At 36.3% G+C, this 21,627-nt stretch overlaps 1 protein-coding gene across 1 annotated transcript; it reads right to left on the reverse strand.

Moving 5' to 3' along the window:
- Nucleotides 1-713: 713 nt before the first annotated feature.
- On the reverse strand, nt 714-20,946 carry DRD1 (dopamine receptor D1). Its single transcript, XM_075209645.1, has 3 exons — nt 20,825-20,946; nt 19,438-20,409; nt 714-4,199 (listed from the first exon to the last, which is right to left on the reverse strand). The coding sequence occupies exon 3, from the start codon at nt 3,675-3,677 to the stop codon at nt 2,322-2,324; it is 1,356 nt and encodes a 451-aa protein (XP_075065746.1). The 5' UTR covers nt 3,678-4,199; nt 19,438-20,409; nt 20,825-20,946; the 3' UTR covers nt 714-2,321.
- Nucleotides 20,947-21,627: the final 681 nt, after the last annotated feature.

Here is a 21,627-nt window from a genome sequence, read left to right on the forward strand (position 1 = left end):
ATCACTCACCAGCCTGTATAGCCAGGGAGCTCAGCTGTCCCGTCAAATGTTATTGATGAATTAATGAGAGACAAGATATAGCAGCGATAGAAAATCTTTGCTATCGCCTGCCTTCAATTTGATAAATAGACCCCCAAACAGATTTACTCATGTTGTTTTGTATAAGGTTGAGAGGTTTATTTTAAACAAATCTGTGGTTTTCTATCTCACAGATGTGTGATATTATTAATGTGTAAAGACTCATGGAGTGAGCAAATGTTTACACAACTCGCCAATAAGTAAAATCTACAGGAATATTACTGTAATCAGCTGACAAAGCTGAGATGTAGATAAAGGTAAATAACTGCTGTTTCAGCATTGTAAATTCCTAACCGTGCTGCACACAGATTTCTAATGGGATTAGAAAGAATTACACCACAACTAAATTTGTACCATTGATTTCCAGTAATGAGACACCATTGATAAAGCTACTGTATATACTTAGATGAAGTCTAGTGCAGGTCAAAGAAGTACAGATGGAGTAATTGAACAAATGATTTCTTACCTATTAAATATCAAATGTACTATACTGTATGCAAAATTGAAACATTAGACAACTGTAACAAACTGAATAGTTTAAAATAAGCTAAATAAATGTAAATCTTTATATAGAGTTTAATTTTATCTCTCAAAAATATTACTTTAACATAATAAATAATATTAGTATATGCTTACAATAATCTTTCTGTGATCATTAAAAAAATATCCACTCTTAAAATAAGGCTCCGTTATTCCGCAAACAGGAAATTATAAAGGCATTTACGTAATACTTTACACAATCCATCATGGTAAACTTGTCACAACCTAGTTATTAATTGTACCTTTTATGTTCCTTGACGTATTTAGGGCGAGAGTCAGAGAAGTGTCCAACAGTTTGGCAGTAATTTATTTAAAGTTTAGTGAAAAAACTTATCTCCTAACAAAAATATAATGTTTTTTTTCTACTGTTAGCATCTCATGTATTTTGTGTACATTTGAAAATAGGCAGGGCAATTTGTTTCCTTACAACATAACCATTATCAATAGAAACAAAGAGCCTGAAGAGCACCTGTAGTGTATAAAAAGTTTGGACAAATACCCATGAGAATGCAGTCAATTCACTAGGAACCAGCGACATCACTGAGAAACGTAACGACTATTACTTATGGCCTCATTAATATTTACAAGGCACTGTTTCCTAATGATCTGATGAGGGGCAGGCTGGGCTGGGTGGCAGGGGGGCATCTGTTCCCCGGGCCGGTGACATAATGCTACCATGGGCTGGGTCACCTGCATTTTTTTTCCTTTAAAATAGGCTGCTGAGTCGAGTCTTGCCCCCCCAGGCTGAAGTTTGCCAGCCCTCCCCTGGATCTGATTGGCTGCCTTCACAGGAATACTGGTACTAAATGGCAGCCTCCACTGTATTTAGCTGTATACATTAATCAATACCAATGTTTGCTTTATTCCTGAAGGCAAAGTGTTCCCAAGTTGTACAGTATCACTAAGGTCAAAATAACAGTAAATAAATATCAAATATTAAATGATTTAAATGCAATAAACTTTCTGTAAAATCACTACATGTGCATATAGCAAAACATATTACATAAATTTGGTTGCAAGCACATAAAAACATAAAAATAATTATGCTAATGTATTTTCTTAAAAACCATAAAATAAAATAATGAACCTATAGCAATAGATCTGTGTGGATCCAAAAACTCGGAAACATAATGCTAGATACAAGTTGTGTCTGGACAAAATTTTGGTCAGTGCAACAGTGAATGTCATTAAAACTGGACCTTGCTACATATGATAGGAATTCAAATTCATATGCAATCCTTTGCAAGTGAACTTTGCCTATGTAGCTCTGCCTTCAAAATTAATCATAACATATTTGCTGTAGATTGGTCTACTGTCCCTTCCCCAGTGTTTAATGTTCTTTCCTAGCTGTTCAACTTTGCCTACATTACATGCCAAAACTTTTGCACACTCTAATGACTCTTGTCCATTTTCAGTGAAAGACTTCTGTTTTTTGTCAAACATCTGCACAATAAACAAAAACACATTCTCATAATACAGTATACACTGTATGAACCATCATGTGAAATGGCCTTGTATATATAAGCTTATTTCCCTGTTAACATCACAAAAATAAACACTATACAAAATACATTGGAGTTATTTTTTAGAAATCCATTTGAAAGTCATACACCTTGTCTAACAAGGTTCTGAAGTGGTGTCCAAGTAGAAGCCATCATTTATGGTGTAATAACCATCTAGCCCACACCATTGTTTCTGTCTTTTTAGGTTTTTGACTGCCCATTTTGTGTGATAGGATTTATCTTTTCTAGTGAGACTTCTGCATCATAATCTAATATCCCAGAGAATGCAGGAGATATTTTGTCCAAACTTTTAGAGAAACCGCTTTCCTCTTCTTTTTTCAAGACCTCCTCTTCGGGGCAGATAATAGCATGTGGGATCAGGTAAACTAAATTACACTCATTTGGAATTGAACCTTTGGGTTCCTGCTGACATGAATAGACCGCTGCCCCATTATTGTTTATGCTGACTGTTTCAATAGCATTGTTAGATGAAGGGCAGAGTCTGTAGCAGCCCAGTAGCGTTGAGAAAGCCTTGCGGAAATCAGCATTGAAAGCATATATGATGGGATTCAATGAAGAATTTGCCCACCCAAACCACACAAAAATGTCAAATGTGGTGGAACTGATGCAGAACGGTTCTGCATCACTTATCGAAACACTCGGATCACAAAATGGCACCATACAGTTCAATATGAAAAAGGGCAACCAGCAGCATACAAAAACCCCCATAATCACCGACAATGTCTTCAGAACTTTTGTTTCTCTCTTAAATGAGGTCTTCAAAGAGCTTTCAGGTTGCTGGCAATCAATGCTACTTCCATTGCCTGTGCTGTTTTGGCAGTTCTTGGCATGCACAGCTGCCCTTTCCAGAGCTGAGATACGCCGTATTTGTTTAGCGGCTATCCTGTATATCCGTGTATAGGTTACAATCATAATGGCCACTGGTATATAGAAACTAATCAGTGATGAAGAAATTGCGTATGTCCTGTTTAGGCTGGAGTCACAATTGTCCATTGTGCTGCCTTGCAAGGTAGTGTTTAGGTCAAAAAAACTGGTTGTTTTTGCTTTATGCCAATTAAGCTGCACCGGAATGAAAGATATCAGGACTGATAAGGTCCATGCTACACTTATCATTATGAAGGCTACTTTCGGGGTCATTTTCCTTTCATATCTAAATGGGCTGGAAATGGCCCAGTACCTATCAACGCTGATGACACAAAGGTTCAAGATGGATGCTGTTGAGCACATTATATCAAATGCAACCCATATATTACAGAATGAACCAAAGGGCCAGAAGCCAGCAATCTCTGCAATAGCTTTCCAAGGCATGACCAACATTGCAACCAGAAGGTCAGACACGGCTAAGGAGATCACAAAAAAGTTTGTGACCTTTGACCTCAGATGGCGAAATCTGATGACAGCTGCACAGACCAAAGTGTTTCCTAAAAGAGTTGAAAGTATTAGAACAGAAAGGAAACAGCCTGTTAGGATGCGGAAGGATGAATCCTTTTCTGCAAATAACATTTCTCCATCCATACTGGTGATATTTAAAGTCATATTGTCTTATAAAAGAAAATCATATTAGAAATCTGAGATATTGCTAGAACTGGTCAATTACTATAGCAGTCTTATGTCAAGTTCCCATCTTGTCTCATGATTTAATTTTCCCAAAGTATTTGGAAAAATATTCCTGATGCAACCATCTGTCACTTATAACAAGACATACCAACAAGCCAACGCCTATAAATAGCCATTGCTAAGTCAATACTTGCACTAGCAGCAAGACATTGAAATACTACAAAGCCTATATCACTGACATTCTGCTATATTATCGACATGTGCAGCATCCCAAGGAATAAGCACTTCTCACAGCAGTGGAAAAAAGGTTATTGATCTTGTGCACTTGGCATCATTTCGACTGCCTCTTTCTATTCGCTGTTTCGTTTTCTTTTGTTTTGAATGAATCTTCAAGTTCAGCAGCCACAAAACATCTTGCTATGCAGATCAGTGCTTCAATGTGGTCAGTTTATCTTGCTTATTATTATTTTGGTCACTTTACAGAAAGATCTTTTCACCAGGCTGTTGAGAGGAGAAAGTATATTTTATTATTTTTGCAGATAACTATTTTTCTCTTTTCATAACCGTCCTTCCTACACTATTCTAAAGTTCCAATTTTCATTCCTAGGAAAATTCTTAAGTGCTATAATGTAGCTTTTATTGCCATTAAAACAACGTGACAAGAAATGTTATTTCAGCACTCACGTCTAAAGGGTATATTTGTAAATGCATGAATATAACAATGATCAAAGCGTGAGAATATTTTTTTACATAGTATTTTCGTTGGTTGTTTCCCTATGTATCTTGGCTCCCCTTATTTAGTGAAAATCTTGCCTTCTTGCTTCTGTTGAATGTAATTATTTTTGTTTTGTTTGTTTGGCAAACAGATGATTCTACAAAACTTCATTTTGTGGTCTATTTTATACACATCATTAACACTTTATTAATATTACAGTTATAACATATTAGTAACTTCAATCATCAAATCTTCAATTGAGTACAGTGTATATATCTATACATATAAATTAGACTCACTGCTCTGTAGACAAATTATAACAGGTGCACTTGGAAGGACCGCCTGTGGACCAGAGAACAAATTATCCCCTTTAGTGCTGACTGACCTGTGGGCAAACGTGAACACTGACTTTATTTTAACATTGTGGGTTTAAATGATCAAATTATGACGTTATGATTCTAAAGCTGAAACTCTCAGAAGATCTACTATATCTGATTTCAACACTGGCTCTAGTGAGGGAATTTGTGAATTATGCTTTTTTTCTGATATTGCTTATCATATATGCAGTGGGAAATTGTCAGAACATGGTTTAGAAGCCACCCCACCCAATAATAAAACATAGAAATGCACTATTAAAAACAAATTGAAGTTGAAGTTGAACCTTTCTTTATCCCTGATCCAGATACAGGAAAAAAAATATCCCACATTAAGCCTTGATAGTCTTTTTCTATTCTATTAATGGTTAATATAGTATTCAACCCTTCCTCAAAGTGTGTGTGGTATCTGTCTTACCATCTCCTGTTTTATTTACTATACTGCGATCTCAAGGAGGGCTATGTATACACTACAACACCATAGGATATATTTACTAAACTGCAGGTTTGAAGAAGAGATGGAGATGTTGCCTATAACAACTATCAGATTTGAGTTATCATTTAATTTGTACATTCTACAAAATGAAAATATACCCCCATGGCTATTTACATAACTAATTCATACTCTGTCAAAATGGAAGCTTCATTTATTTTTATATATATTTCAGTTTACATCAGCTAAATTGAGAATGTTCTTCCGCTGTAGAATCTATTCAATTTCACTGATCGACTGATCATAATCTGATAAATCTGAGGGAGAAGTGCATGTGCATCATAGTGAAGGTTTCATTTTATCCACTGGGGCAATGAAAATTATACGGTAATCTTACATTGTGCCAAAATACTTATATCAAGCATTATTAAAGTTTTGCTGGCAATGTCTAGAAAATTGTTAAGTATAAATAAAAGAGTCAGGAGCTCTTCTTAGTAGTGAAGTGAGCATGCAGATTTCAAATATCTACTTAGAGTTACTGGCATAGGACTCACGAGGGTGTATTTACTAAACTGCAGGATTGTAAAAGTGGAGATGTTGCCTATAGCAACCAATCAGATTCTAGCTGTCATTTTGTAGAAGGTACTAAATAAATGACAGCCAGAATCTGATTGCTTGCTATAGGCAACATCCCCACTTTTTCAATCCTGCAGTTTAGTTCTAACATATAGTAAAACTCCATTTATTTCTGCATAAACTAAGATGTTTAATTGGACTGATAACAAGTCAGAATGATACTAATAATTATTGTAAATGTAGGGCTGATACATACATGACTGATGCTTAAAAACCTCTATGACTAGCTAGCCTAAATGATGACAGTAATAACTGTTAGGATAATTTAAATAAATGAATGAACTGATTCTAATAAGTTTCTATGTTTATATACATGAGGTTAAGAATATCAAAATAAAATGAATGGCAATATTGGCCATCATTAAAACACATAAAGAGGCATCCTTTCAAGGTAAGTATAAATTGTAAAAGATTTCCTACATACTGGTTTAAGGAAACACTACATCATGGTAAGCGAGAGGTGGCGTGTCCTGCCACTAATTGTCACTCTATTGGGATAGATCTACTACATGTCTACTACTGTACTGGATATTCCCGGGAGGTCTCCCATCCCGGTACTAAGCCAACTCCAACCTGCTTGGCTTCCAAGGTCGACGGAGATTGGGCATCACCAGGGTGGTATGACCGTAGTATGCATGGAGATACTTTACCCAAAGGGACAATAGGGCATAGACACTACATGTCCACGACTTGCAATGTATGTACTCATGTATCAAAATCCAATTATTGTTGAAAATATTCATTCCCCTTTTTTTCTGGAATTGTTTATTTATGCTAATTAAATTCACTGTTTTTTACCATTCTGCACTATTTCATGTCAACTATCTAATTCTACCAATAGTTACCATTTACATTATAGATATGTTCTAGGCAATTTGAGCGCATTAATTTATTATACAGTACTTTAGAAATAGCCAAGTCATGAACAGCTATACATTATTACAACCTTTCATGTCATTGGATTGAAGCCCTGCAACTTATTTTGTGCCCAGGAGGAAGGAGGGCACAGGGTGCATGTGGGATTACAGTGGGAATCTTATTTTATAAATAGCCTTTTCGGTCTATTTACCAAATAATTTGCTAATATATGAAAACTGTTACACATTACAAGTCGGACCTGCGCAACCCTGGATGACCCTGCTAGTATCACATAAATAACATCATGTTCTGTTGCTGTCTTTTAAGTGGTACAATATTTAGGACAAAATGTCAATATGACGAGTATCATAATAATGATTTGTCCTCACAACCTACCCTTCAATGTGCTTCTTCCCTCATTAAAAGTTTCTTAACCGGCAACGGTTGTATAATTAAGAACTCTTCTAGAAATCTAGGGCAATCCATGTTATAGAGTAGATTAGTAGACTCATAAACTGAAAGTTAAAATATCAGTTTTGCAACATTTTCTGAACTTAAAGTTTCAGGATGTAGAAACTAAAAGCAACTACATGAAAATGTAAAAGGGATACATAACAATCAGTTTTATTTCTCATATAAACAAACAACAAATGGATTTAGTATGTATACAGCAGTTTATCTCTGTTGTATTCATAAAAGGTGAGTCATGTTATCTTAAAATACCTGATAAAAGAGCCACAAAGGGAATTAAATATACATTATAAGGACAGCATTTATTTTGTAAAGAACACTATAGTTAGCTTGTAACCACGCACAGCTCTAGGGGTCCTGGCAGTAAGATGTTGTACTTACAGGGGTTAATATCCTGGAATCTGTGCAGAAACCAAAAGAGGTCAGCACAGGACTGCAGGAAGGGCTGGGGATAGGTACAATTTAAAAAAAACATAAGTGGAAACCCTTTTAAGATTACAGACAGTAGATATTTACCTCAGAGAGCATGAATAAGATATCCTAAAATGGATCAATATATTATATGAAAAGGAAAATATATTCCACTATAAGTGTTACATAACCAGTGTTTTGTGTACCTTATTTAGCAGATTATAGTCTCAAAGCACTGTGAGCTTTCTGTTCCTACCCTCTTATTAGTCATGACTAATCACTTAACAGCTCTCGATGCAGGGGCAGGTTTATCGTGACAGGTACTGGATGATTTAATTCTTGTCACAAAAATCTCTGCCCCCACCAGATGCTGATAATTACTTTGCTGTTAATCCATGCTCCCATAGGTCAAGTGTAATACTAGCTTTTGTCATGTCTCGTGGAGTTAGGTCAATTTTGAATAAATCAAAAGTCACACAGTTAATCTGTGCAAAACAAGTTTAGGGAAAAATTCCAAGAAAATAATTATTTTCATTTATATAATAGCAGTTTATTAGTCTTAGCTGTGCTAGTTTTTTTTCTTTCATGCATAGTATGTACTGTATGTTTAATAAATCTTGCAACTACGAAACCTTGGACCATTTTGATGTTATACCGTCATCCCCTAACATCAGAGCTTGCAGGCATCACCAAGGAATGAAAACCCATGCACATGCAGCCATTATAAATATATCACTCTTAAGAGCTGCTGTGTATTGTGCCATATCACCTCTGATACAAAGTTGTGACCTACTGGACATGTACACTGTACTTAAGGCTCATTTAATGCCGTTTGAATGAGTTTTGAATGAGTTCCATGGAGACTGCAATACCGTAAGTAACATCAAATTACATATAGTGACAGAGTGGGGCATATTTGCAAAGTGTAAATTGCGCCTGTAATTTCATCGAGAGTGATTCTCAAGGGATCATGCAGTGCCCCAGCACATTATAATAAACCTGCCTGTAAGAACATTTAGAATCGAATTTCACAGATAATTAGTTGTGATATGATACAGTTCCTTTTATTTTAGAGATAGACCCCCGATATGTATGAATACCACCCATTCTATTCTTATACAGTACCAATATGTTTAAATAATTATTATTTTCTTTCAACACTTATAACAGCACTAAAAGAATTGGTTATCAACACAATTTATGAGCAATACTCAGCTGCCTCATTGATACCGGCCAGCTTAACTTACCGCTTTACTGCGCCATTGTCAGCGGAAGTAAGCATGCATGACCTGGCTAGCTGGTTCTCACGTGTGCAGTGGAACTCAAAGTCCAGACCTGGGCTTTCAGTTCTACTAAGTAACAAAAATAAAATCTTTAAAAATTGCTAATAAAAATATTGCAAACAAAAAAAAAAATATTTGTAAAGAATTGTCAATTAAAAATTGCTTAATTTAATAATAAAGCATTTTTTCATTGATTTTCTCCTGCTATCACCTTTCTGAAGTGGCTAGAGCAGAAGAAGGAGTGCTGTGATATATGTCCTGAAGCGATCCTTCTCGCTGGGAGAAAGCAGGGGGTTATGTCCGGTGATAGCAGTGTAATTGCCTGTGTTAAACCCTTGATAGATTGGGCAAAATAATTAAAAGCCCTATCTAAAAAAACACAGTTTTTCCTGGAGATAGAGCTTTTCAGTGTTTGGTAAATAAAATCCTATGTGCGTTAGAAATGTATTTATGGATTCTGTTTAAGATTAAAATATGTATTCATTCCTGTTAAAGGGATTTTCACGTCTACATTATGAAGAAAGAAGCAGCCCTTGCTATGTAAATCTCCACCTCACCTTTGCCACTGCGCACACCAGATGAGCTGGACAGTACTTAATTGCAGGAAGAGGTGCCAGGGGACAGCATTCACCTGCACTCATCCTGCAATCACTGTATTAATATGGAGAAGACTGACAGTGTGAGAAGGGACAGGATAGCGAGGATACTTTGGGGCTCATGCTGAGTTTGGCATACGTCCATATACTTAGCTTAAAATAAGCAAATGTGTTGGTATACAGATTTGGTACTAGTGCCTCTTTAGGTGGAATAGGGGAGTGAAGAGGCATGCAAACGCAGACTGAGTACAAAAATTGTGTGTTCACGAAATTGTGAGCTGAGGCAGATCGCAACAGAGACACCTATGCCCGTGGCACTTGTGGGTGCCTGGGGGCTAGTGCAAAAATACGCTGATTATGATGATGATGCTAGTCGACCGCACTAGCTAACCACTTCCGATTGGATGATTGCGATTAAACTCTGAAGCTGATAGGTGATTTCTTCATTGATTGGGTGTAAATTATATGATTTTGTGTATGTATATATTTAGGATTAATGTTTTGCTACTTTCTTTCGCATGCGAGATGGAAGATTATATCTGCTGTATAGAGGGAGGGTTTTTTATTTAAATCAAATCAAACAGCGAATTCCTTTTTTCGTTATCAAAACAAATGTTCAAAAGCTTTTTTTGTGCTTATGACTTGGTTAGGTGTAATTTACAGCTGTGAGCTAAGCAAATAAAGCCTATAGGAAATCCATCATGACAAAGCCATGTTGCCCAGTGTAGATGGGGAAAATTACAAAGGGAGCAGACAGATTTACAGAGTGGGCACATCCTAGCACAACTCTAAATTACAGCTGTCCAGTATGTGTGTGCTACACTGCAAAAATGTTCCCTGCGTGCCAAGAAATTGCATTTGCACCCCTTGCATTGCAACATGGATTCCCCAGGAACCAATCTTCAGCTGAATTTACATTTAACTCTAACTGAGGCGCAGTGTGTATAATATGCTTAATTTCCTAGCTAATTGAGTGTTAAAAACCTTGCCTTATTTAGGATGTGTTGCTTCCCATTTAATGTTCAGTTTCATATAAAGATAGAGAAGTAGAGTTGGTCATATGCTTCATTGAAGTTTCAGGCATTTGATTTCTCAAGGGAATCTTCAGGAAACGGTGTTTCTTTTTTTCCTTTTGAACTACTTTCCTCAATTACCACAACCATGCTGAAAATGTGGTTTGTAAAATACTCCCATAATATCATGAGTCTATTTATTATTGTGTGATAAACATAAACTCCAGCAAAAACTGCACTTTTTCGATGCAGACAGATTTATTTTTCACTTCATGAAACTGATCAAAGGATTAACCCCATTTTTACTGACTATCGCCGAAACCCCTAGAACTCTTTGGGGACAGTAAAAATGGAAAAATTTTCAAGTCGCAATGCTATGATTTTTTTTTATCTCTGGCAGTTCACTCTATCTGTGGTAAAGAGCATAGCGTTCTACATAAAATTCTACTGCTCAGACCACCACCGGAGGAGAAACAGAGAAGAGGCAACTCACCTCTATCTTCTTTCACCTTGGCAAGCTATCAGCTACTCCTCCTCCCCTTGCAATCTCATACAGACATGTCTTTCTGCATTACTTTCCCCCGATAGTAATTAATTTGCTTTGCTCATGAAAGAGTGTTTTGAATGCCAGAGCCATACAGACTTATCCGCTTTGTTGCCACAGAACTCAGATAGAAGAACTTAACACGATCACTGCCGGAACCCTTTACATAGGACTTCTATTCTTCCACTACCAGAGCACTAAATACACCTCCAATGCCAGTGTCCAAGAACACAGCTACTTAACCACTCTGACTGAGCTCAAGGAAGGGAACAGTCAACCCTTACACTGCCAGGTTAATTAACCCATACAGTACCAGAGGGCTGCATCCAGATACTAAACACAAGCATTCTGAAATCAGACCTAGTGTGACCTGTCCAGGGTGCTGATTCCTGGCAGTGTTAACAGATACAGGACATTGGGTTAGTCAGGACAGCGATAGCTTTTGCAGCAGGATATACAACTCGGCAGGACAGCCAATTGTTGCTGGTACTGTCCCGGGGAAGTTAGATTATTAAATTGTGGAGAAAACACGTTTTTTATCGCTGCAATATGTAAAGATAAAAAAAATATTTGTTTTCTCCAGATTGAAGATCTTAATGTCAATGACTCAATTCAAGGATGTCTATTGGAAGCCTGCTCAGAACAACCAAACTTCTTTTAGTTTGGAGAAATGTCACTTTTAATTTTTGAAAAGTGTGTGCAGGGTTTCACTGATTAAAGAAGTAGTCATGGGCTCTGTATGGATCAACAAATTTTAAGTGAGAGTGTCTATGCAAAATAGTATGCTTTATTCATGCCTGTATTTTTTAAAGTAGTCTTTAAAATTATGCAAATATGTATCACCAGACACCTGATTATTACTGGAGTAATGTGTGGGGAGAGGGTGGGGATGGTTTTGGTGTAATGTGTAGGAAGAGAGGTAGGGGTAGTTTTGGTGTACTGTGTGGGGAGAGGAGTGGGATAATATCAGTGTAATGTGAGGCCGCTTAATTTTTAATCTGCTTTGGGCCAGCCATACTTTTCAATGGTTGGCCCCAGTATTAGTCTGCTTCCTGGTAGCTGACCAGTCCCCAGCAACCAGCCATCTTATTTTTATTCATGCAATGTGTAGGGAGAGTGGTGGGGTTGATTTTGATGTAATGTGGAGAGCTGGCTTGGTATTGGTGCACCGTGAGGGGCTGAGGGTGGTTTTGGTGTAATGTGGAGGGGCTGATGGTGGTATTGGTGGTATGTGAAGGGGCTGAGAATTGTATTGGTGTTATATTGAGGAGCTGACATAGTATTGGTGTAATGTGGAGGGGCTGAGGGTAGTATCGGTGTAATGATGGAGGACCTGAGGATGGTGCAGGTAATGTGTTGTGTTTGTGTAATGTGGAAGGGCTGAGGCTTGTATTGGTGCAATGTAGAGAGACTGAGGGGGGTATTGCTGTAATGTGAAGGGGCTGAGTGTTGTGTGGTGTAACAGCAAGGGTGGTATTGGTGTAATGTGGAGGGGCTGAAGGGTATTGTTGTGGCATTTGTGTAATGTGGAGGGGCTAAAGGTGGTATTTATGTAAGGTGGTGGAACAGAGGGTAGTATTGGTGTAATGTGGAAAGCCTGAGGGTGTACAGATGCAATGTGGAGGGGCTGAGTGTTGTGTTGGTGTAATGTGGATGGGCTGAGGGAAGTATTGCTGTAATTATTGTACAGATACCCCTGATTGTGTGACAGGCATGTATTCCATCAAGATACCTCAATTGGCAGCCACTTTTTGCAAATATACCTCTCTGTGCATCTGCCTCCAAACAAAGGGCTAGATTTACTAAGCTGCGTGTTTGAAAAAGTGGGGTTGTTGTCTATAGCAACCAATCAGATTCTAGCTGTCATTTTGTAGAAAGTACTATATAAATGAAAGCTAGAATCTGATTGGTTGCTATAGGCAACATCCCCACTTTTTCAAACCCTCAGCTTAGTAAATCTAGCCCAAAGACACAAAACCATGCAAAAGAAAAGGGGCAATGACACCCTATTTAATAATGCTGTGCATGCATAGCTCATCATAAAATACCCCCTCTCTTTAGTTGACATCCAGAGTTGACCTATATGGAGCTGTCAGAACTGGTGACAATATTATGGCTTCTATCATACAGATATTGCACTGATATTAAGTTAGTTTAGAAAGCAGTATTGGTATCATTTATGCCAAGACTACTAGATTAGGCCGATTGCTGATATAACAAAAAGGTTTGAACCATACTCAATAATCAACTTTCATCCTAGTCAACAGCCTGTCAACACCCATCAGTCTTACATTCTACTAAATAAATAAAATTACACAGAGCACAGAGATGTCCTGTAGCAAACACACAAATGTCAACAGAAAGGAACTCCATACAGGTTTATTGAAAATTCAATTCCGTCAATTGACAATTTGATTAGTTTTACAATCTTCTAATGAGCATTGCTGCTTTCTTCTGGTGGAAAATAATGATATATTAAAGCAGCACTCCCATGTAGGGTGAACTGCATGCAGCAGTTTTTCCCAAGTCTGTGGTGTGTTAAATAGCCCAGCTGCATAACCCACATTATAAGGCAGTGACAGGCAACATGATGTTCTTCAAGGGCTGCATGTGTGTCCATCTAACCTTCAAAAGGGCTGCACATTACCCTTAATCTCATTAATATAAACTTTCCCCAAAATGACCTCCAGCACCTACAGCAGCCATTCACTTGTCTCTAAATTTTTCCACATTCCACCAATACCTCCGACATGCCACTCATGCCTTGAACATACCATACAACGCTACCTTAACCCCCAAATGCCCTACATGCTCCTTGATTCTACATGTACGCCACAATTCACATAAGACTTCACTAAAAGTCATTCAAGCCCCCAACTTGCCCCACATATCAATCAGATACCTATGCACACCCTTTACTGAGAGTACCATTAACCACCCACTCCTAATTTAACAATAATAAATTAAACACTAATTAAATTGTAATTATTAATACTACTTTCCCTAAAAATTCCTGCTTACATTATCAATGATGTTCAATCAGTCAAGAATCATGGTTGCAGCCCCTACCTGCGGAGGAAGGTTGGAGACAACATACTGCAGTCATTCATACTGTACAAAGAACTTTTACCCATTTCCCTTAAACTAAAAGATCTCTGGGCATTTGTACTTACTAACACAAATAATAATATAAATAGATCATGTAGGCTGGAGGGTTTTTATAGTAAGTGAAATATTTTTACTGGCGCTTAAAGACACAGATTGTGGAAATATTCTGTTTAAAGCTTAGACTCTTTGATTGATGATCCCCAAGAGGGACATTGACAAAAATATCCAGATAACATATAATTTGTGCCAGAAAACTAGGATTAAACTTCTTATCTGGCTCTGCCAAGGGAATAAGTCTCATTGTTTTTGACTTAAAATATTTTCATATATTGTTGTTTTTCTCCCACTGAACTCAAAGTGCTGTGAAAACTATAGAAATCAGTAACATCACTAAAGAATCTCATTGTAATTCGCTGGTGAAATTAAAGGCAGTCCTAAAGACAGTGCTCTCACCCGATGATCTGATACATCCAATCAGGTGCAGCGTTCTGTCCAGAAACCTTACAGCCAAATACTATTTCTGGGAATTGCTCCGTCCAGCTGGAATGTGCATGGTAAAAATAAAAACCTCACTTAAGCCTCCAGCTTATTACCACTTTAGGACCACCCCTTTCAGTTCCCTTCATTATTTTTATTTTTTTATTTGCTCATTCTGGCTTCATTTATGTCTTAAATGAATCAAGAGAGTCAGGTGACATTGGGTCTTTATTACATGCATCGCTTTTGTGTGTTTGAATACTTTGTATTTCATGGGTAACTGTGTACATATAAATGCACTTATACCCAACAAATGTGATCTGGTCGGTGCACAAGCTGTCCCAGTGAAAGTAAAGCACCCCTTGTAGACAAAACCATCTTGATTCATGTGAGTGCTTTTGCACAGAAATAGGCACATGACATTACAAAATGGCATAGACAATATGGGACACATTTTTGCACATTTCTTTGAAGCTTAGATGAACTTGAAAACAGTTAAAGGTAATACTGGTCAGGGAAGTAATACCTTAGTGGCTTCCCCATGACAGTTGGGGTCCTAACTTTGATTTCCAATCAGGACCTTATCTGTGTGGAGTTGGTATGTTCTCCCTATGCTTGAATGGTGTGAATGACAAATATACTCTGTACAGAACTGGTAGCGCTATATAAATGATGATGGTAAGAGAGGTGTTTTCAAGGTGGGCAATCTCTTTTAACAGTAGTATACACTAGCTATTATTCTGATATCTACAAAAGTTTTTAATATTGCAAATAAAAAAAAAATCATTAATTAATTTAGTTAACAAGACAGTTGTATTATTAGCATAACAGGTGGTGTCTCGGGTATGTGATTTTATATTATATGTTTGACCATTTTATTCTATTACATAAGAAAGAACTCTGAGATCAATTCAATTTAATGTAGTTTATTTTGGGCATGTTCACAACTAATATGAACTTGTGCCTTTACTTTCAGTTTCAAGTGTACAGGAGCCTAGGAACCACAAAATGCTACCACATACTAACAAATACATAAGGCTCAATAAAAGCTATGTATCCTCTACAACAGTTTTTGCTGGCCCTTTCCAGCAGTTTCAATCAGTGAACAGAGCCGATCATAGATAGATTTCTATAGGAACTGTGCTACCTGTAACAACTGATAATTTGATTTCATCTGCTTACCAGAATATAATACTACAAGCAACGTTCAGAGATCTAATTTTTTAAAACTTTGCGTATATACCTGTGCAAGTAGTCGGTCTCTCTGTAAAGCAACTTGCATTTTAGGTTAAGTGGTTAATAAAATGAACACTATAGAATGGTCCACTTGGTGAGCATTCTCCCTAGTTATGAAACCTAATTTTTACTGTCATAGCCCTACCACTAAAGATCATTACATTTGATATCTTATCCAACTGTGTTTCTTATAGTCCTAGGTCTGCATTGGAGAAGCTTGCCTATCAATATAGCCAGGTAAAAATATGACTCAGTTTTGACTGTAACTCAGTTATTGATAAGTTGGGGCCCACCTGTTTGTGATTAAAAAGTAATCAAATTTAAACACTGCATTTAATAATGACTGGATAATTAATTTAAAGGGGTTCTCCATTCAAAAGGTGCAATCACCTATTTTGTGTGTGTCTGAAGCCATTGTGACATGCCACAGGTGGTTCTGGTTTTAGTTTGGCTATTATGCAAGCAGGCGCACCTGCATAAAAATCAGAGCATCTGTCAGCAATAGCATGGACATCAAGGTGAACCAGAATGATGTGGGAGACAAGACAAGACCATATGTGGGTTTTTTACAGTATCTACTGTATAAAGGTCACTATAGGTGATAAAAATGCATAGTACTAACATGTCACTAGAGAAACTCTAAAAATGACACACGAAAAAATCACTGGTACCACTACAAGAGTAACCCTAGCCTAATACTGCCCGTAGAAGCTATATATACAAGACTAACATAAACCTAAGACAAAGCTGACTGTAATTAGAAACCCTAAAGCTTAAAGGACATGTTTGTTTAGATTAGAGATTAGTGAGAGATCATTTAAATCATCCAGAAACCTACAAACATATGGATAATGGAATCCTGAACTCGAAGTTGTCCATATTATTGTTATTGTTCCTCGTGTTTCTAAATGGAAATAAAGTGTGAATCCAGTGCTAAGTGCTAACAAATGGTATAGGTGCAACAAGTACACTGCAATTGCTGTATGTTACTAACAAAAGACCGCCATTTATTTTAATAGCAGTTGAGCAGCCCTATCATTTATAAAACCTCTGTGACTAAGATAGTTTAATTATCCTATTTAGGCTGTCAGGTATTGTCAACAAAAGGCTGTAATTTCAAACCAATGGTATTTTGTAGCGGCAAATGCTTGAATGAATGAATGAATATTTATTTATTTAGGCATATGTTTATTTTCCAATGGAAATGAATGTTTGTGTGGCAGAAGGGCACACAATCTATTGCTCCCTGCCTTAAAATCCAGTTGGTGTATTCTTGTCTTCACAGAGACATTACAGAAGCAGTGAATTTCTCAAGTGTGTTGCCAGCAGCTTAAAAATCATTATATGTATTAATAATTAAAAGTGTCATGTTATTTAAGATGAACTTGGGAAAGTCACTCAGTATTAATATATACAATCTTGCTTTAGTTTTTCCTTACCTATGGTGTCTGTGCCTAGATACATTTTAAAATAAGTTATTGATTAACTAAGTTTATTTTTTTCACTTTGCTTTCAGTGTTGCTTTGGCATTCTGTTTTCTAGGCTAGTGAACAAAGGTCAGCCACTGAGGTTAAATGGAATTCTGTAGTGGGTACTGGATACTGAATACAGTTATTGAAATGTCTACTGTAAATTTTAACTGTATATTGATTATGCTGCACATTATTATAGTACATCTTCTCAGTTATCTACGATCTCTCCTATTTTACAGAAGTTCAGCACTACAACTGGTAATAGTTCTCTGTTATACTTAACTTTTATTTTGTAACGTATGTAGCTCTAATTAGATTAAAGCTTTCAACCAAATTGTCTAGGTGTCATTTTATGCGTTATGTCAAAGGCAATGTCGGAGTTTCTTTTCTGCCATATTGTGTTATCTCATCAGCCAATGACTATAATCTAAGCTAGGGCCGTTTGTGATCCAGCCACTGTACCTGATCTCTGAATGACTTGATCTGCAAAACGTAACCAACTATGTATGTGGCTAAATTGGATAGAGATCTGGGGTAAATGTATTAAACTGGTCTTTTCAAGTTGCCGATATTCTGCGACTTTGCAGGGCAAATTTAAAACGGCAATATCATTAAAGGAAAGTTTTACCTTTAAAGATATTGACATTTTAAATTTGCCCTGCAAAGTAGCCGAATAATGACGACTTGCAGAAACCGCAGTTTAATACATTTACCCCCTGATCGCTGATCTACCATCCAGTTGTCGGGATGTGTATGTGAATATCCCATATTAATTATAGCATTTTTTAACTAGTTAAGCCTCTGTTTACATAAAGTGAGTCTATTTATCTTATGATAATGCTCTTATTTATTACATTTTTAGTTACATTTTCTTTCTTAAGAGTTTATACATTGGTTTGTAGCTGTTTTGTACACAGTTAATGCTTGGTGACGTTTTTTTTAAATACTAAGGCTGTGACTAGAGCTTTTAGTTATGTAATATTTGAATTATTCAAGCACACACAGTACAAATACTGCAAGATGTATTCTTTTTTCTAAATCATAAAAATGATTTAGCACATGGCCATTTTCAGTCTGCTCAGCGTCCCTTTCACTGCCTTGTGGTGTTCTTTACAAATGTAAATTAAATCTGTAATCATCTGGGATATTCATGTATTTCAGGATCGTTCAATACTGTAAGATTAATTCTCCGTAGTGACATGTATTATATAATTCAAATGTTTCAAGGGTAGAAAACCAGGTCCTACAATGAAATGATGACAGTTGGAATTTGCTGATTGTAGACTGTGTAGCAAAATAATTACATATTGATTTTTATATTTTCTTCTGAAACGTCATACTTTTTACTGTTCTAAGATGTTTTAATTCCACCAAGAATTGGTTATTGAAATATTTGTAATATTGTGATGGATGGTTGAATTGATTCCACTACAGTGGTTCAAAATACTTTTCTCTACAAATGAGGTCTGGTCGCTTCCTTCATAGACATGTTAGTATCTTAACATAATAAAAACACAGTGAATCAATATTATTTACTGGGACTTGATCTAGCATATGCCCTAAAGTAGTTGCTTTAACAATTTCTCTACAAAAATCAGCAGGGCTCTAACTGTTAACAATAATCTTTCACAGTGTATATGATATGATAACTTAATTGGCCCTATATTTATACACATACTGAAAAAGTCCCTTTTCTCACAATAATATATATATATATATATATATATATATATATATATATATATATATCTTGCATATTAACAATCATATATTTGCAGCTCAGTAGGTTTGTATATTGGTAACTCTAATTAAGCCTCTGAATATGCTTATTATAAGCTCCTGGAGAACTTGATTTGTTTTAAACCATTAAAAGACCACATCTTAAGCTTCATTATTATGGTCTGCATAACTAGGGCACTGTAGACTGGACAAAGCAGCCCTAAATGTATCACACAGAATTAATGTCACTGCATCTTTTATTTATTTATTTTATGCTGCTTTAGATGCTGCAGATGGTTTTAAAGTCACACTTTGCATCGTTTAATTATTGACTTTGACCATTATAGCAGATGTTCTTGTACACATCATATATCAGAGCTGACAATACTGTACCTGGAATACCTAAACATGGATCCCTCATTAAAGTGCCATCAGAAGATCTTGCCTTGTCGAGGTATCTGTTTCATCGATTATAATTTCGCACACTTGACCCTCTTCAGAGTTTGACTGTACGTTTACATTCTTCTTGCTTGTCATACAGAGGTTTGATTTTAAACCATTCCTTAATTTGCTACCTACTTCTTCTTTAAACAAGTTTTTACTTCTTAAAATCATTTAAGTAGTTTGTTCCCAAAGCTGATGTTATCTACGTGACAACCGCTGACAAAATTCCTTTACGCAATTGACCCATTGAAAGTTAATCGAAATTATAATGCATCTGGTCGTATTCCCACTTGAACAGTAAAAGACTATATAGACTTCCGCATTTAAAATCTGTTTTTAAAGCAAAGTGAAAAATAGGTTGTATGTCCTCTGTAAAGAAGAAATTGACCATATGCTTCAGGTGTGGTCTGATCAAGAAGCCACTGTACGTCACAGCTCCAAACGCTAAGTGTTCTTCAATAAGAGTTGATGATCTTCCACAACCACGTAAATATTTCCAAAATCAGCTGTTATGAAGTATCACCACAAGTAGCTTCCAAGTAGTTTAGGATGGTACCCAGAACTTCTATCTTGGGATCATGTTTTGTATCTAAATGTTTGGATCCCTGAAGGTTTTTCTTGTGTAAATAAAAGATGGGTCCAAACAGAAGATCCCTGGCTGCTGTCCCCCAGATTTCGCCTTTTCTGATGGATTTTCATCACACAGCATGTTTACATTAGCAAACAGCATCAATCTAATCCAGAGAGGACCAGAAGACTACAAGAGCAGAGTTGTCTTCTTTTAGCTTGGTCCACTTCTCTAAAATACCATGGCCTTATGTTCCTGAAGTCTACCTGAGCCAACGCAGGGGTGAATGTCACACACATTCAATGTCCAAGATCTTTGGTGAATCAGTTCCTTCTTAGAACATATACATGGTACTATCACAAGAGAAGAAGTGATACAGTTCAGTGGAAGATGAGAAATGAAAAAATAAAAACAGCAACAACCTAAAATATCATACAATTAAGAGATGATATAGAAAGCAACAATGCCCTGTAACCACACAGCATAACATAAACTTTCATACTAAAATTAAAAATACAATAAAAAACTAAACACATACACATCAATTTCAAATTAATAAATCACCTTTGGAAAATGTGTTTTTCACATTTTACAGTCACTGTACATATATTATTGAATTATGCTATTTAATAAAATTAAGTGCAAAGAATAAATACATATATATATATATATATATATATATATATATATATATATATATATATATATACAAAAACAGAATGAAAGCTAAGCTTCAGTAGGATATTTAATTCAGCATGTATCACTTACACATATCTGGAAGAATTCAGCTGATCCTCAAGATGACTCCGACCTCATCATGTAGTGGATGAAAGTAGCCTTCCTGTTAAAACAATGCTGTCTTGTCTTCTTCACTTTGAGAGTGCTGTTGTTTCGCTCAGCCTGGTTATGGTCTCGATTCCATTGTTAGATTATCTGACGTCCTGTGTAAAGAATATGATTTTATGGCGCCCTCTCGTGGTCAAAAACGAATGGAGCACGTTGATTATTTATTTGCAGTCGGTGACAATCCTATCTTAATGAGAATACACTAGACTATACGGACATAATAACTTCCTGTGAATGTCTTTTTATATGCTATGAGTTAGCAGTTATTATAGTGTTAAGTTAGCCCTATTTAAAGTAAGCGAATCATAAGAAAATAAATTCAACATGTTTGCCACTTTTCAACCACACATTTAGTTATGGCAACATTATTATTTAATGTGTCTTTTTCATGCATCCTCCGAATGTATTTGCTATTTTAAACAGTCTTTATTATTAGGCAGCTTTATTCTATCTAAATAGTGCCTTGTGGATACTGATTACATTCACAGTATGTACTAATTGTGCGTTCCCACAGGCAGATATTTTTGTTGCTACAGTAGTACTGAATGAATTCCTATAGATGAGTACTATCAGCTCAGGCTGATGCTAATGTAATTGCTTAAAGTTCTGTTCTTGTAAAGTGACCAGTAATCTAAGGGAAACTGGTGAAGAAAATGAATACAGTCATTGATAATCATTTTACTTTTTCACACCTTTTACACCACAATGTTTTCTCAGGTGTAGTG

The sequence above is a fragment of the Mixophyes fleayi genome, chromosome 4, assembly GCF_038048845.1.
Source record: "Mixophyes fleayi isolate aMixFle1 chromosome 4, aMixFle1.hap1, whole genome shotgun sequence".
NCBI classification, from domain to species: Eukaryota; Metazoa; Chordata; class Amphibia; order Anura; family Limnodynastidae; genus Mixophyes; species Mixophyes fleayi.